The sequence below is a fragment of the Colossoma macropomum genome, unplaced genomic scaffold (genome assembly GCF_904425465.1).
Source record: "Colossoma macropomum unplaced genomic scaffold, Colossoma_macropomum, whole genome shotgun sequence".
In the NCBI taxonomy this organism is placed as follows: domain Eukaryota; kingdom Metazoa; phylum Chordata; class Actinopteri; order Characiformes; family Serrasalmidae; genus Colossoma; species Colossoma macropomum.
Window position 1 is genome coordinate 32541746 of NW_023494790.1, and position 18868 is coordinate 32560613.

Sequence of the window (18868 nt, forward strand, 5' to 3'; positions counted from 1 at the left end):
GATGAGGGCATTGAGAGGTTGTGGTGTTTTCTCCCTCCTTTCTCTGTGTTTTTATTTTGCGTACATGAAAGCGCTCGTGGCAGCTGGTGAGGGAGGCACCCAGATGCCACCGGATATGCAGAAGACCGGAGTTTAATGGGAAGCTTTTTTTGTTGTTTGTTAAAGACCACATTTTTTTGTGCTCTCACCATGTGCCAACGGAGGTACCTACATTAACATACGCAAAGGCTGCACAATACATCATTTGTAAATCATTATTAGGATACAGAGTTTTGCATTAATAAGAGTCTCACAATGTTTTGTGTGCTGTGAGCATCATGACAGATCTCACTTCCAGAGGAGTTTCTGTAAGAGCCTATATGAGTATTTACATAAATGTAAACTGACTGCCCACTTCATTAAGTGCACCTCCTTGTTTCTACACTCATTGTCCATTTTATCATCTCCACTTACTATATAGGTGGGCATCTGTTTCTCTGCATACTTTGTTAGCCCACTTTCACCCTGTTCTAGTCAGGACCCCCACAGGACCACCACAGAGCAGGTACTATTTGGGTCGTGGGTCATTTTCAGCACTGCAGTAACACTGACGTGGTGGTGGTGTGTTAGTGTGTGTTGCGCTGGTACGAGTGGATCAGACACAGCAGTGCTGCTAGAGATTTTAAACACTGTGTCCACTCACTGTCCACTCTATTGGACACTCCTACCTTGTCGGTCCACCTTGTAGATGCAAAGTCAGAGACGATAGCTCATCTGCTGCTGCACAGTTTGTGATGGTCGTCCTCCAGTCCTTCATCAGCGGTCACAGAACGCTGCACACAGGACGCTGGATATACACTGACGTGTTTAAAAACTCCAGCAGCACTGCTGTGTCTGATCCACTCAGACCAGCACAACACACACTAACACACCACCACCATGTCAGTGTCACTGCAGTGCTGAGAATGTACGAGAATATATGTATAAACCACTTTAGGGTCTTTATATGGCCTATTTTTGTTTATTTACCATATATAATTGATACTATTACATAACTAGTAATAAGAGCCATATTTACAACATAAAAATGCAAGTAAACGTAAAATACTTTTGTTGCGCAATACAGTTAAAAACAGCAAAAACAGAACTGAACAGTATATGGATAAACCTGTGGTGCAGACGTTTATGTAATTAGTATATTATATACTTTAATAATAAGAACGATATTTACAACTAAAACATAAAATATTTTTGTAGTGCAAAATGGTGCGTATGTGTGAGCACGCAGTAGCTTCTCTGGCTTGACAAAAATGATTTGAAAACAATGATTTGAAAAAAATCATTTGTCTCATATGTGCGTTCCTTACGCTCACGCTTACATCTCTGGGTGTCAGACTCGACTGGAGCTCAGTAAATATTACATTTATGCTGTCAGTATCGGCTGTTTTTGGCAAATTTCTTGGATTGATGGAAGCAACAGGCTGTGAGACCACGCTGCTGTGATGCAGTGTACCCTATGATGCGTAAGGCTATTGTTACCCCAAGAGACCGGCTTTTCCTTCCATATATATCTCTCTCACGTTCACTCCATGCATATATTGATGACTAATGATGAATGATTGAGACGTCAGGTAAGCCAAACACCGAGATGGCTGTTAAAAACTCAACTCTGCAGCTAATCACCAAGTGTTTGTGTTAGAGCAGTGAAATTAGCAAACTGTGCTGGACTCCAACCAGGGCCTAAAGTTTGGCTTCATTTCACGAGCTTGTGAGCACCAGCGCCAGGTTCCACCAGCGTTCACTCTGGAGATGAGAATGCTCCCTGTCTCAAAGACAAATGTCCTCTCTCCAGAGGAGAATAAAGCAAACCCACGCACAGACAGAGCCTGTTTTGTACTGCTGTTGTATCTGTTACACAGCCAGCACTCGCTGTGGATGCGTTCAAAGCAAACCTTAAGGTAGATGCATTCAGAGAATTGTGGAACTCCACAGAGATTTCAGTCTACTCGAGTTTGGACGAGCTCGAGGAGCAGCCATGACGCTGCGCTCACAAGTTTCAGATTGTACAAATACAGGTATAGTGTACATCTTGCAAAGCTAGTTTGCAGTATGATGTAGACTACAGAACACTGAGTATATCACCTTATTTCAGACCTCGAAGGTTAAAGGCAAACACCTCATTTCCTTTCTGCTGGAAACTTACTGACCTCTGTTTCTGTTCCAGAGCTCATCCAGCTCACTGAGATAAAAGGACATTGGACCAAGGCCTGTTTTCGGCACAGCTCGAGTCTGACCACAGAGTCACTCTTCCTGATGAAGGCTAATGCCAAAACACACAGTGGGGCGAATGTTTAACCTTTTGTCCATTGCCACGACATGATGAGGGCTTGCTAATGTTTAGTGGAGTGCAGTGGAAATGAAATGTTGTACTTTTTGAATCTATATCCATAGAGCGCTTTCAGTGCTCTGTAAACCCTTTGGTAGCACTCTGTACTCTGAGTTTTGGATTTGGCCTAGAGCCAGTTTAAGGGGAGCCTGGTCACTTGTTTTCGAGCAAAATCTTGACAAAATGCAGGAGGAAGCACGCAAACAAGTCTTAAATGAATGGGGTGAACGTAGCTAAACATCTACAAACGCTAATTCAGTATTTTTCTAGTCTTTCTCTGAGAAATTTCATTTAGTTTTTGATGAAGAGTTTATTACACCAAACAAATCAATGCAAACTTTACAGTGTCTTTTCCGTTTTTCTACAGGAAACAGATTTCAGGCAGTTAGACACTAGCATTACTGCTACTAAGTATTGATTGATTGATGATTGATCTAGGGGTGTAGCTAAGTGGTCTCTAGGGGTGGTCAGTGCCACCCTGGAATGAAATTTGGCCATCCTTCTGGCCTTCCCAGTTATGGAAAGTGGGACAGTCATCCATCATCAATTATGCTTTATTGTGAAAATCTGTCATTGGGGTAGTTATGAGAGTCTGGTGATACTGCATTTAATAATTAGCATATCTTGCTGTGATGGGCTAATTTACTCAGTAAACAGGTGAGTGAATGTGTGCTGGGTCCTGTCAGCAGTGCTGCTCTGTGAAATACATTATGATGTAGGCTATTCGATTGTTAGATGTGTTAACTATCAAATTTTAGCCAGATATTATCAATTATCATACAAACTAATTACTTTTTACAGTTGAATACATGTATATGCTGTAGGTTATCTTATACAGTGCTGTCTGGCTAGCTTTCTCATCATTACTCATGTATTACTTGTAGTGAATGCAACCTAAATGAATAACGTCTGTGGCTCGTCTATAGGAAATCTCTTACGTTGTTAATGTTGTGCACTAAAAATGTGATGCATATAATTCACTTGATTCAAATACATAATTTCCTCTTGAATTACTAAAATAGTGGGTAGCGCTGTCACATCACAGCAAAAGGGGCCTGGGTTCGGTTCCCCGCCCGGGCAGCCAGGGTCCTTTGTGTGTGGAGTTTGCATGCTCTCCCCGTGTTTGCATGGGTTTCCTCCTAAATTGCCCCTTGGTGTGAATGTGTGTGTGATTGTATATGTGAGTGTGTCTGCCCTGAGATGGTCAGGCGACCTGTCCAAGGTTTATCCTGCGCTTCGCCCAATGACTGCAGGGATAGGCTCCAATGCATCAATTTGTCATTATAATACAGTTACGCTTTCTTTATTTTTAGCATTGTGCCTAGCAAATAAAATCTCTGGGTCTTACCTGACCACCCCATTCTAAAAGTTTTAGGGCACCTTTTTAAAATAAGACTATCCTTACAAAGCATTTATAAATGGCTTAAAATTAATTTGTTAATGGTTATTAGTTAGGTCGTAAACACTTTAAAAATCATTACTAAGGAGTTATAACACATTAATAAAATGGCAAAAGGGCGCTGTTTTATCTGAGTAATGTTAAGGTCTTTACGAGCTAATTAGTTACTTTAATAAACTAATTTTAAACCATTCGTAAGCCCTTTATAAAGGTAGTCTTATGTTAAAGTGGTACCAGTTGCAGCTACGGCCCTGGATTGGTTGGCTCATTTGCTCACTGACGTCAGTGTACATAAGGCACCATTTGGAAGTCCTGTAACTACGTTTAAAACATAGCAGCAGTGTTGACGTATTTTACAGTGTGTACAGATTACAAGTTCATGACTGTGTTTTAGGGCCACTGTTAAAGAAATTAAAAATAGTAGACTTTGAGAATAAAGTCGTAACATTTCGAGATAAAAAATCGTACAGTATGATATTTTGAGAATAGTCATAATATTTGAAGAATAAAGTCATAATATTTTGACTTTACTTCATAATACTTTATTCTTGTAACTTTACAACTTTATTATTGAAAGATTACGACTTTATTATTAAAAGATTACGACTTTATTCTTGTAATTTTACAACTGTATTATGGAAATATTATGACTTTATTATTAAAATATTATGACTTTATTCTTGAAATATTATGACTTTATTATTGAAATATTACAACTTTATTCTTGTAACTTTACGACTTTATTATTGAAGTATTACGACTTTATTCTTGTAACTTTACGGCTTCATTATTGGAATATTATGACTTTCTTCTCGAAATATTACGACTTTATTGTTGTTACTTTACAACTTTATTATTGAAATATTACTACTTTATTCTCAAAATATTACGATTTTATTCTAAAAATCCGACTTCATTATCAAAATATTCCGACTTTATCCTTTAAATATTGCGTTTTTATTCTAACCCATTTTCTACCAAATCTGCCATCCACTTATGTTCCAGAGCTTGTCAGGCATACATACAGAAGAAAAGCTCTGCAGTTCTAAAAGCCAGGGATTTGGTATTTTAGGGATTTTCCTACCTTGCGCACTTAATTACAGGTCTGTCTGATCATGACCTGTGCATTATATCCAATTTATTTTACAACCAAGTGAAGGAGTGGGTGCTTAAAGGATTTGGCAGCACAGCTAAGGTCAGGGCAGAATGGATTTCCTGCCTCTAAACTGACACCTAGTTGTTAATCCTCAGATATTGTGGCAGGTGGTGTACAAGCGGTTCCTTCTTAAGCCCTTGGCTCACGAGGCGCTGTTCTGGAAGTGAGCTGGAAGTTCTGACAGGCCTGTAGAGCCAAATCAGCAGCATGTGTCATTGTAATGTGTCTGGGAAAGATTGATATTGGCCCAGTCGAGATAGTCTGACCTCTCGACATAATCTGGCCTGCCTACAGGAGGAAGCATGTCAGTGTTTGACTCTGTCACACTTGAAGAAGCCCCAGCAACAAGTGGGTTTCTTCTGTGTTCAATTACACACATCCTGACCTCTCCAGAACAGGCAGCCTCACTTCTGTGGGACGGCTTCTGATGAGGATCCATATCATGGAAAGCTGAATTGTCCTTGATTTTGTGAAATAAAAACAGTGTGAGGTAGTAAACTTTGTGCAGTCCATCTGTGGGAACTGAGGCGCTTTTTACATGTAAAACCCTGGACATTATCCTGATACTTCTAATGGTAATGGTCATTTACACATGCAGCCTTTAAATGGTATTTTACCGGGATGCACACATTCATATTTGCTGTGAAATTCCTAGTAAACCAGTGCTCACCAACCCTGTGTGTGTGATACACAGACACAGTTACAGTGAGTGTGTTTACATGCACGTTATAATCTGATCATAATCTGATTTCTGCAGTTATATGATTATTCAAATGTAAGGAGTAAGGTCTAGAAATCCAATTAAGAAATCCGATAAAGAGAGCTGGATTTTAGCTCAGTAATCAGATTTCTCAGTGCATGTAAACTCTTACTCTGATTTCTTTCGGAATTTCCAGTCTGCCCATGTGCGAAAACAGACTTAAGGAATAAGTGAGCAGCAATGCTGCACGATGGCAGCGAAACACTTTTGGAGCGACACTGAAACCAACTACATTCTCAACGAAATGAAGGATTTCATTATTCTTCATCTTCTAGATGATGCAGGTTCACAGTTTCAGGTGAAATCCACAATGTTTTTAAGAAAAGCCATGACATGAAGCTTGAGTCCTATGTTACGTTTACGTCACGTCGTCTTCTGTATGTTTATTGGCAGGTTGTAAAGCAGAAATCTGATTACTGTCTGACTCATGTAGAACCCGGAGTTTCACATTATTTGAAGAGCATGTAAACTCGTTGATCGGATTACTGACAAAATCTGATTTTCTGCAGTTATCGGATTATCATTAAGTGCATGTAAACGCACTGAATGAAACTAAATAGTATTAGAGCTGTAAAATGCTAATTTCTTTCCATCTTGTTTTTGCAGTAACTGCATGTCATATCAGGTGCTGACATCTGTTCTTCGGAACAGTGTGGCTGACTGCACTGAACTGATAACTAAATTTAGGGCTGCTCGATTATGGCCAATTATTTGAGTCAGTATTGATATTACGATTATTTAACGTCATCATTCATTGCCTGTAGAAACTTTTATATATTTACTGAACTTTAAAAAAAAATGTAATTTTAACAGTGAATTTCCTTGAACTTTAAATACAATTAAACAGAAAAAGTTAAAAAAAAATGGATAAATTCTCACCGTAAAACAACTCACCATAGTGTAAGGAGCCAGTCAGCTTGAGCTAAGCTCAGCATGGCATGTTGCTAACTTGCTAACGGCTTACAGCGTACGGCTTTTTAAGTGGAACTGCGTGAACTTGTGAAATCTGGTTCCGCATTATGTTCATCAATTTTCAAACACATAGGCTACCGTGTGTTCTCTGGACAACTGCATGCACCAAACCACCAACGTCCATGCCGTTTGGGACGAATACATGTACCGTGACCTAGTCTACACTAGTCTACCTAGTTTTCTTCCATGTTTTAGCTCAGACTGCTTGTTTAACGAGGCACAGTTCAATCAGAACACAGCACAGTAACCAAGACAGCCTGTTTATGTAAGGGATAAATAAACAGTGATAAACTGTTGTTAAACAGGTTTAAAAAACAGTCATAAAACCACACAAATCTTACAAATAGACTCAAGGGAAAATATTACAAGAAAAAACGTAGAAAATTGGGCCTCTAAAAATGAAACAAGCTCAACATTTTCCATGTACCGATACAGTGTTGTCCAGTTGTCCAGCTGAATGCCCATCCATGCTCTGGTCTTTGCCCTGGACTGTAGGATGGCACGTGGACAGCAGGACCTTATCCGGCCCTGCATTCCTAACTCAGAACAAGTTAAGCACAGTAAAACCTCCAAACAATGCAGCTCTGCTCCTCTTTGTATCGCAGCGTTTTACCCCCTTTGTCACTTTTAGTGGGGATTTGGACCCAACAAAGGGTTTCCCTCGGGGGGAATGTGCAAGGGCACAGCTAATTTTAGCACTGGTGGTCGCACACACAAACACGCACTCGTGCGAAGCATGCCGACAGCAACAATCACGATGCTACACTGCTCTCCTGACATCAACGTAGCGTACTGTGTAGATGCAGGACTACTGGAACACGAACCAAAAATACATGCATACAAATATTTCATGAATTCTCTTAAAAACAATGAATTTGTTCACGGTTTGGTGCACTGCAGATCTTTCATGGTTACATTCATGCGAGTGTAATCTGGCTTTACAACGTGAAACACCCTCTTCATGGTCCTGTTTACGCTTTAACCCCTTTTCACAGTAGGCGTAGCACACACTGTATTTTTCTTAATTTGGGGCTTTACAGAACCATGAGCTAACTATATATTCGTCATTGTAAGCCAGCAAGCAGGTCAACGTTTTTAAGGTGTTTTAGTTGTGTATAAATGTTTTTTTTTATTGTGGCAGTTGCAGGGCCAAAGTGGGACTTGTTTTTAGACTGGGAGTGATGTAGTTATGCAGACCAGCCCACCTTAAACTCGAACTGTATTTCTCCTATTATAAACACATGCAGCATTACCTTCGTTCAAAATGACTACGTCTCATTTATTATTTATATGCTGCACTGAGATAACAGGTCACTTAGTAGTGATAAAATGAAAACTGATAATGTTTTAGCTTAAATGTGACACAATTATGACAGTAAATATGCTGCAAATGACGTTAGCTAAGTAACTTCGTCAGCACGTCTCACTGTCCACCTGCTCGGATATGTCCTCATCCTCCTTAACTTTTCATTCCCATCTTCTCGGTGCTGCCTTGGTTTTTTGCAGTTATTGCCACTGCTCTCCTTCACATGATTCACGTATGAAAATTGCGAAAACATTAATCAATCAATCAATCAATCAATCAATCAATCAATCAGTCAACCTGATTGATTCAGTACATTAAGTCCATTGAGGGAGACCTTCAATGTACTCAATGTACATTGAAGGAGACCCTCATTTACAATGTAGCTGAGCCAATACAGAAATCATGGATTGAGAAGTTGAACAGTAAAACCATAAATGCTAAAAAATGATAATGAATTAATAATGAATTAATTATTAATTACTTAAACTCATAGAGCACTGTCTGATGTGTTAGCTATTACTAAATTACTGCAAAAAATTAGTTTCAGTTCAGATTTGGGCCACTTTCATATGTGATACACAACAATATGACCCCTGTCTGGACAGTCAGATTGGAATTCATGCAACTTTTACACCAACTTACAACTGAATCTTCATCCTAATATTCTTATATTTTATTATGGTCATGGGTTTTGTGGTCACACTTTGCATCTTCCTTCGCTTTGGAGGACAAGTGAGACGAGCATGGGCAGCGTAAACAAATAAGCACACCGCTTTTTGACGAAGAAGAATCAAACTAACAGCTGCTCAAAATCTTGTTTATTCGCGTCGGCCTTAAAGAATCAATGTTTTTAGCCTTTTTTACTGTACCTGAAACCCTAGACCTCTGTGTTATGATGAGGTGCCATGTAGAGTCTTTATTTTAGAGGTGGGTAGGGAAACCACAAGTAACATTACAGAAAAATAAAACTTAACATACATTATGGAGAATAAATGCTAAATGATTATATGGAATAATGCATATTTGCGGTGGTTGTTACCACTCTGAAATGTTTTGCACTGTGCACAACTCACTAATAATGTGTGTTTGTATTTGCAGGCTCCTCCTATTACGACAACGTTCGACCACTGGCCTACCCGGACTCGGACGCCGTCCTCATCTGCTTCGACATCAGCCGGCCAGAGACGCTGGACAGCGTACTGAAAAAGGTACCCACTCGCTCTGCAGCTCTACAGCTCTATAGCTGACACAGTAGGAGTGTAACAGTAGACACACGTTCAGGTTTTATACGGTTTCCAGTTCTTGTTTAGTTCAGTTCTTGAGTTCTTATCATTCATTTTACAGATGTTTTTATTTGGAGTGCTGTAAAATTACTATGGTAGCGTTAACATTACCGTAAAGGTTAGTTTTTCAATACTGTGTTGAAATCGTTACACCTTTAGCTAATACTCACGCACACAAAGACAAACAGGAAACTTTTGGAAAGAGATCTAAGCTAATGTCAGTTAGGGTCAGCATGGCTTAGGTGTAATCAGTGATGGTGGATTACTTGGCCAGCCTGTTAGAGCACTGCAGGCTTAAGAGACATGAAATGACCGCACTTTCACAGCAAATGTGCGCTGTAAGGATTCACCGATCATGATTGTCATGACTAGTTCCATTTTCTTTTCAGCAAAATTGGCTGATAGATTTTTTTTTTTTTGGGGGGGGATTTTTGTTAGCTTTTTGTTTGTTTGTTTGTTTGTTTTGGTTACTATATAAATAAAAAGTTACTATATAAATAACTTTGTTGGCTCTTTAATGAACCAAACTGGCATTTTAAATGTGTAAATGGAAAAAAAAACAGCTTCATATTTAAAGCTGCACAATGTAAGATTTTTCAAAGTATAGTAATCATTTTCTGATTGGGTCAGTTCTCTCATTTGGGTCCTGGGGTTAAAAAGTTTAAGAAGCCCTTTTGCTTTTGTTCTTCATTAGCGGTCAGTTGCTGACCAGAGAGCCACTCTTGGCTGTATATTTGTGGTTGTGTGTGGTACGACCCTGTCAGTGTAACTGCTGTGCTGAGAATGATCCACCACCCAAGCAATATCTGATCAACAGTGGTCCTGTGGTCAGAGGACGGTTGATAAATTGTGCAGCAATGGTTGGGCTACAGTTTGTAACTGTACACCTATATGGAGGACCTCTAAAGTAAGTGGAGCTCATAAAGGGAAAGGGAAAAACGCACTGAGTATAGAGGACAGATATAGCATTCTGACGCTACTACATGACACACTATATGGCCAAAAGTATGTGGACACCCCTCTTAATTATTAAGTTCAGTGGCCAGTAGTCCCTGACCACAACCCCCATTTAGTACGTTTTGGATGATTTGGAATGTTGATTGTCAGTACTGACATTCCAATTCTTCTCGTTCACGACCTCATTAATGCTCTTTTGACTGAATGGACACACAGACACGCTCCAAAATCTTGTGGAAAGCCTTCCCCCGAAGAATGGAGTCTGTTATAGCTGCAAAGGGGGGGGCAACTCCATATTAATGACCATGGTTTTGGAATGGGAAGTCCAGTAAGCTCATATGAGTGTGATGGTCAGATGTTGACATACTTTTGACCATATAGTTGATACCATTTCAGCAGTATTATAGGGGCTTTAAAATACAGCACACTATTACAGCACACAGTGCTTTCTCAGTATTTCCATGTATGCCCTTGAAACAAAATAGCTTTCCGTCTACGTAGATCCAATATGGCCAATTGGAGGTCATCACACCCTGCATTGACTATTCAACCTTTGGCCTGACCTCTGGCCTGATGCTCAGCTAATCTGCCTCCAGCTGCAGGGGTCGTGGAATGAGGCTGATTGGACATGGCGTGCGACCCTAAAGGTCATGAGGAAAGCTGGCGATACAAAGAGAAGCAACATAAGGCACTCGGCCAACAGAGCTTTAGAGCATGAACTGAGACACTCATATACACCCACATCAGAAAAGAAAAGAAAAGAAAAGAAAGAAAGACAGGCCTCCACTGATTGACTCCTTGACACTGCATCACCTGGGCTTGTTAGGGGAGAAATCCATTATGTGGCATTAAATGAATATTTCATCAAAAAAAACAAAAATTAAACTTAGCTAGCTAGCATAGCAAGAATTTGGTCAATACCCTTCAGGCCAGATGAGGCAACCTTAAAGACTAAGATCTGCCTGAGACAGGTTTTCCAGATCTTGATGGGCAGGAAGCTCAACACTGCATCACACTAAGGCTGTGTTTACACAGCAGGTAAAAGTGGCCCAAATCTGATTTTCTTACCAAATCCGATTTTTTTGCCTTAGGTTAAATGTGACCTGTATGCAACATCAGTCTGAACAGATCAGCTCCTAAACCGACCCGCATGCGCAAACGAACAATGCTCATGTAGCTCGTCCAGAGGTAAACAGTCATGACGGCCAGCAAACGCCTGTCGCTCTCACAGCTTCCAGTTTCGTCTTCGCCAGCATCACAGGAGCGAGTATAAAGTTCCAGTGGTTGACAGCTGGACTCATCACCCACAGGGTGTTCGAGTTCACCGTAAAAAGGGCGCGTCATTCGGCCACTTCTTTGGTTCGCGTCCTCGGATTCTTTAGACTGTTCTCTGATGCTGCAGCCTTGGTCTCCTCCGGCCGCGCTCGGCCGTTTCGTTCTAAACCTCTTCAAGCACGGAGCGGTTGCGATGAGTCTCTTCTAGTTTTTTGGTACAGAAACATCAGCCTAAATGTTTATGAGTCTCAGCAGCGTGAAATTATGATGAATGTCGAGTTGGACTGACGTAAAAGTCGCATGAATTCCTATTTGGCTGTTCAGACTGAGTCGAATTGCCGTAGATCGGATATGGATGGGATTTCAGAACCACGTGAAAGCGTCTCAAATCGGAATTGAAAATGTCAGATTCAGTGTGTTTTTGCTGTTCACACTGACACACAGATGACACATTTGTGTCACATATGAAGGAAAAGATCAGATTTGGGCCACTTTTACGCGCTTTGTAAACGTAGCCTAAGAGCCTGTTTACACGTTGCATTAGCACATGTTTTGAGTCCGGATTGTATCTGGATAAACTTTGGCCAGATTCAATTTACATATTTCATTAAAATGTGTCCCCAGTGTGACCAGTTGAGATCTGATTTTACTTTCCCTGAAGAACGTCAACACATAGCTGTTTCTGTTTTGCTTGTCTACTTTTTCCTAGTTATGATACAAGTGGACAAGCTTGGCTTGGACGCTTTCATGGCCTGGAGTGCAAGAGGCCTCTTAGTTTGGCAAGAGCTTCAGCCTCGCAGCCTAGTAAAAAATCATTTTACTTGAACAAAGGCTGCTCACAAAGAAAATGAACCAAGTTTCTGCATTAGCATTGCTGTATAATGGGCTGCACATCTGTCACCTTGGTGATTTTATGACTGTATGTTTTACCAATATTATATCGCTGCTGTCGGAAGAAAACCTTGCATCTCCATTTCTGACGTTTTTCAGTTTGTGACTTAATTTGAAAATGCCTGATGTCCTTTACATTCCATGTGAATTTCATGATGAATGGACTAAAAGAAACGACCCAAAATGACTTGGAAAAATGTCTGGTTCCATTGACTTACATTAAAAGGAAAGTAGGTTTTTTCCTTTTCCTGTAAAGTTACCATTTTGGAGATTTGGTTTATGTTCATTATTGCAACATTATTAACCCAAAAGCATCTTCATCATTTTCTATAATATTCATAATCAATGATTAAACAGTGTCTGAAGCAACAGTGGTATATCAGACTTTAGCTCGGAGCTCTTCATGCTAGCCTTAAAACCTGCATTAGTTTCATGCTTCAAGTCCAGACCCTGCTAGTAAATAAATGAGTGTGATTTAATTTAAATGGGTTTTTTGGGGGTAGGACTGACCCCCCACCACCACCACCACCCCCGCCCCCCACCCTTGGCTACGGCCCTGATTGATAAAGGACAAAACGATGACTAATACAGATGGTGCACAAAAGGTAGGCCTCACTTTCTTTATCTGTGTAACTGACACTGTGTGTATCAGATACACTCGTCTGTGTGTTATCGCCTCAGGACACGCAGACACTGCTTAATCCGCCCCTACTTACTGTTTTGAAACACTATCGCTGTGTGAGAAGGAAGGAAACGTGACATTTCAGCAGGCAAATGAGAGAAGCATGATAGATTATGGAAGCAACTTGAGATCCTTTATATTTCACGCTTTCTCAAAGTTCTGCTTGGGGCTTCAACTCCTAAAATCCAGAGTTGATATTGTTTCGCTAGCCTAATACACACTGTGCACGTACTGATTGTGCCCAAAAGTATGAGTAATGCAGGATGTGACCAACATAAATTTGTTCAGTATGCCAAAGATACCTGGATGACGTACTGCTCCGGCCAAGTATTCCAGAACGCAACCAGAGCAGTGATATAGTGCATCCCAGGGTCATTTCAGGGGGACGTAACCACTGACGTAACCACCTAGTTTGTTTGAACAATTTAATAACCCCAGATTCAGTCTTACGTGGATGCATTAGTAGATCTTTTGTCCTGCTGCTGGCCCCCCTCAGTTTTCTCTGCTGGTCCTGAGGTGCACTCTGGTTTTTCATGGGCTCTTTTGTAAAGAAAATGGTTCTATACAGCACCATAAACACTCAAAGAACCCTTTACATGAATAAAAGTTTCTTTACATCATGAAAGAGTTCTTCAGATTGATGGAAAATGTGCTGCAGATGGTTCTATGTAGAACTTTTTTGAAAAGGGTTCTATATCCTAGGGTTTCAGTCACGTGATCTTTCTGTTGTGGCCGCCATATTTGGGGCCGAATTTCTTTGCTGCTCCACACGAACGTAACTAGAGGTGAAAGATGGCGAAAATTACTCTCCTTACTTTGGAAGAGAAAAAATGTTACATCAACAAAGTCGATAAAACAGTTATATTTATCTCATACTCAGCCCCTCTCCCTATTCTGGAGTCTCTCACAGCATTTAAGAGCACAGAAGCCCACCGGCTCTTCACGTCAGGGTGGGTAAAGGATCCCATGGTGTTGCATAAAGAGGAGAAAAACTCTGTCATCATAGGAGGGTAACGACATCAGCTAATTAACACAGATGTGAACAATGCTGGCCTTTAGATAACTTTAGCTGATGTTAACAGCGAGAGATAAACAGTCGCCCCCTAACGGAGCTGCAGACAGCTGGCATAACTTTACTCTCTGTTTCTGGAGATTTAAATGATGTTTAAATGGAGAAACATAAAAGTTAAGTATAAGTCTGAATGTCGTGGGTCGGAAAACTGCGCTATGTTTCAACAGACGTGATTCGACAGACCCCTGACAGACCCCCGACAGACTCTTCTTTAAGAGCGTGGGTTTGCTGGTTTCATGTATTTAATAAAGTTAAGTTACTGCATAAATAACGTGGTTAAAACAGTAATTTGGTCTCAACCAAACAGTCTGCACAGCGTCTGCTTTTGAGGCTCATGTTTGGAGTCACACCACTTATTATTTAGTTAGAATTCAAACCAGCTCAAATTATCAACTACGAATGTAATGAAAGTAAAACGACTGAAACAGGAAAATGTAAGTGTCACACAGGTTTACCACACAGACCAATCCAAAGCTAAAATTCAGTGGGTTTGGAGTCGCAAAGAACACTGTCCACTCTGGCATGGTATCTTCCAAAACTCAGCAGGCACCTATCTTGACTGTGCTGTTAAAGAGCCAAAAAGTGGCTAGCAGTGGTTGCTAAGCAGTGATTGGAGGGCTGAACAAAATGAGGCAGGTTTTTAGATGGGTCTGATTGGCTCAGTCGCGGATGTTGACAGTATAATCGAGCCCCTGTCCTGTAGTACTGCACTTAATTAAGTCCACCTCCTTGTTTCTACTCTCATTGTCCATTTTATCAGCTCCACTTACTATATAGGTGCACTTTGTAGTTCTACAGTTACAGACTGTAGTCCATCTGTTTCTCTGCACACTTTGTTAGCCCCCTTTTACCCTGTTCTTCAGTGGTCAGGACCCCACAGGACCCCGATAGAGCAGGTACTATTTGAGTGGTGGATCATTCTCAGCACTGCGGTGACACCAGAGCATGTGAGTGATGTGGAGTGGGAGTGGAGTGACGTGATTTTGCTCGGAGCGCCGAGCAGCTTTTCAGAAAGTCAGAGCATCAGTGTTCTCTCTGGCTCCAGTATCGCTCCATCCCGCGAGCCAGACAGTGACATGAGTGATTTGGCAGCGTGACTGCGACAACTTGTACATAATGGTCATTCACAGTGTCTGAGCTGTCCAGCAGACCTACATACTGGCAATTCTCACCGATCACAGCAAAGTTTACACAGATTCAGTCTCATGTCGTCCATTTTGCTACACGAACGATAAAGAATATGATGTTAAAAAAACCATTGGCAGTTTTCTAGCTTGTGATTGGGCCGTCCCATCAAGCAACCTTCTGAAAAAGCCTGTGTAGCACAGAATGTTCTGATGTTTCATTTAATAACGGCCATAAATGTTGTAATCAGTGAAACAAAGTGTGTCTCATCCATACATTTAAGATATAAAATAAACATCAGAATTAATGATGTGGAGCGGACATGGTTTCTCTGATGTGTGAGTGAGGAGTAGGAAATAGAAAACCCGGAGCGGAGCTGGAGTGGAGTGATTACAGAACACCTCTGCTGCTCCACTCACATACTCAGAGTGACACTGATGTGGTGGTGGTGTGTTAATGTGTGTTGTGCTGGTCTGAGTGGATCAGACACAGCAGTGCTGCTGGAGTTTTTAAACACCTCAGTGTCACTGCTGGACTGAGAATAGTCCACCAACCAAAAATATCCAGCCAACAGCATCCTGTGGGCAGTGTCCTGTGACCACTGATGAAGGACTAGAGGATGACCATCACAAACTGTGCAGCAGCAACAGATGAACTACTGTCTCTGACTTACATTTACAAGATGGAGCAACAGGGTAGGAGTGTCTAATCGAGTGGACAGTGAGTGGACACAGTGTTTAAAAACTCCAGCAGCACTGCTGTGTCTGATCCACTCAGACCAGCACAACACACAAACACACGACCACCATGTTAGTGTTACTGCAGTGCTGAGAATGATCCACCACCCAAATAGTACCTGCTCTGTGAGGGTCCATGGAGGTCCTGACCACTGAAGAACAGGGTAAAAGGGGGCTAACAAAGTATGCAGAGAAACAGATGGACTACAGTCTGTAACTGTAGAACTACAAAGTGCACCTATATAGTAAGTGGAGCTGATAAAATGGACAGTGTGTGTGGATACAAGGAGGTGGACTTAATGAAGATGGTATACACCACACAGTAAGCTTTTTTGAACACAGCCAAAGGCAGGAAAAATTCAAAAATCAGCAGAACTAACAGTGCACACTTGGAAACAAGGCTAAGAATTACACAAAAACCAGAGCCAAACTAACACAACAAGCCGCAGGTGTTGGTGATAATGAGGAGGCAGAGCCAGAATGTTCCAAGGAGATCCAAGAGATTTTCACATACAGCATCATGAGACCTACCATCTTTGCCTCGTCTTAAAGAACAAATCATATCACGGGTATGTCGGTAAAACTGCTCCTTTTTTTAATTAAAGTTTTATTAGATACTTTTTTCAAATTAAGAGTTACATGTAAAGATTGTTAAAGTTTCAGAATGTACTGTTCATTCCCCAGTCCAGAGGTCATGTTAAGAAGACTCATTTTGTCCTTTCAACAAAAATCAAACCACCTTTGGAGCCACTTTATGTCCGTTTTACCATCTTGGCTGTAAATATGTCTCAGTATGTGCTGATGTACTAATATTTGCTCTGCTTTAAGCTTCAGCTCAGCTATAGCCGCTTTTCTCGCATCTCCAGCAGGAAACCTTTCCGCAAAGTCTAATAGTTTCTTGTAAAATGGCTCCCAGTGCTCATCTTTTTACGAGGCTGAAATCGCTTCTCATTCACCAGCTTCTTGTTCAAATTTCCCATTTCACCTTGCCCTTCCATTTAAGGTGGAATGGGGAAATTCAGACAAAAAGATGGCGAGTGAGAAGCGACTTCAGCCTCACGACTTTTTAGTGTTTGACAGTTTCTCGTTGCAGATTAAACATACGTAACAGGAAACCAGCTGGAGTGATTATAAATGCAGAGAAGTCCATTTATCTCCAAATTGTTGATGTTCGTCTTAAACCTTTCTCTTTGCCTTGTGTTGTTGTCGTTTTGTTTGTTAGCTACTAGCTAGGTGAGATAATTTTCTGCGTTGCTATGGTGACCAGCAGTGTGCCCGGCAACCTTCAGAGTTAAAGGGTGAATTAGCAGTTATACACTAACTCCAGTGTTTAAGACCATTTATTGTTAAAACTGTGTTGAATGATCAGCAGATCTTTATTTTACTGCAAAGGAGGATTATTTTATGTTTACATTAAAATAAATACATTATACATTGAAAGAGCGGTATGTGGCTCCAGAGCCACATGTTGCCGACCCCTGCCCTAGCCGGTACAGTCATATGCAAAATACATTAACCACTCTACGGAGAACACACTACTGCACATTTTAATGCACAACTACTGTTTATCTGCTAAATTTAACATACTAGAAAAAAACCATAAAATGTGGCCTGTGCAGAAGTTACGGCTCATTTAATATGTTGATTGTGCGTTAACATTTGCTGAAAAATGCCTCATTTAAGTGTGTTCCCTGTAGAAGATTTCAACCTATTCTCGCTTAGAACATCAGCAAAATGTGTCATTTGACCAGGGGTGTTAAAACTTTTGCACACAGCCGTATATGGAAACGGAGCTGCAAAAACAGCCTGTTTTCAATTCAATTTCTGTGATGTCACAAGGGATAATCATTTAGGCTACGTTCACATTACAAGCCTCACTGCTCAGATCCGATTTCTTGCTCAAATCCGATCCGATGACAGGATGATTCACACTCATTTAGGTAAGTGATTCAAACCTGAAATGACCCGCATGCGCAGATCCTACTCAGTAAGGTCACGTGAATGAATCACGTGTGTCAAATGTGTCATCAGCAAACAGACTAACGAGCAGAACGAGCTTCGCTGAGAAGATAATTAACTCTGATCAGCTCTCAGCTTCATTATTAGAGCGAGACGAAGGAGAAAAAGGTGAGATGTGATGCTTTTCCACCGTTTACAGGCTTTAACTTCTGTTTGGCGCTGCTGCCATGGTAACGCTGAATGATGGCGCACGCGCAGTGGAAAAAAAGCACATGAATTCCGATCTGAGCGTCACATTAAGGTCGAATGGCCACGATCTAGGACCACATATGAAAGTGGCTCAGATCGGATTTGAAAAGATCAGATTTGTGCGTCCGCACAGCTCTGAGAACATCAGATCTGAGTCACATTAGGGCAAAAAAATCAGATTTGGGCCACTTCAGCCTGGTAATGTGAGCATAGCCTTACATATAACCACTGTTCGGCCTACAGCAGTTTAGCCCCGCCCCCTTTAAACGGTAAGAAGTAATTGAAGGCACAGCAGAAACAGTCGTTTTATTTGTAAGGAATAGAGAGAGGTTGGAAAACTGTTGTAAAAAGGAATTATGACTGTTTTTGGAACATTAAACGTGACACTGATTTGTTCTCAAACAGCACATCACTACTGAATACACTCCGAGCTATTTGTGACGTTCTTTACGCACCAACAATGATTTGTTTGAATCATTTGTTTTTAATAGTTGACTTTGTGCGTAACTGACATAAACACAGACTGTTCAGTGCAAACAGATACATCTTCCCCATCTCTGCTGTAGCCTCACACACAACCTCAGCTTTGTCTCAGCTCAGAGGAATGACAGCGAGACAGTCAGTGTTTACCAGTGTGTGAAAGAGTCATCAGTCCTGAGACATCATCATACACACACACA

At 41.0% G+C, this 18868-nt stretch overlaps 1 protein-coding gene across 1 annotated transcript in view; it reads left to right on the top strand.

Moving 5' to 3' along the window:
* The window catches only part of LOC118809637 (rho-related GTP-binding protein RhoN-like), a 71722-nt gene that overhangs the window by 37657 nt on the left and 15197 nt on the right, over positions 1 to 18868 (top strand). The window contains exon 3 of the mRNA XM_036573114.1: positions 9057 to 9166. Coding sequence (XP_036429007.1) covers positions 9057 to 9166 — 110 coding nt within the window. The remainder of the gene's footprint in view (positions 1 to 9056; positions 9167 to 18868) is intronic.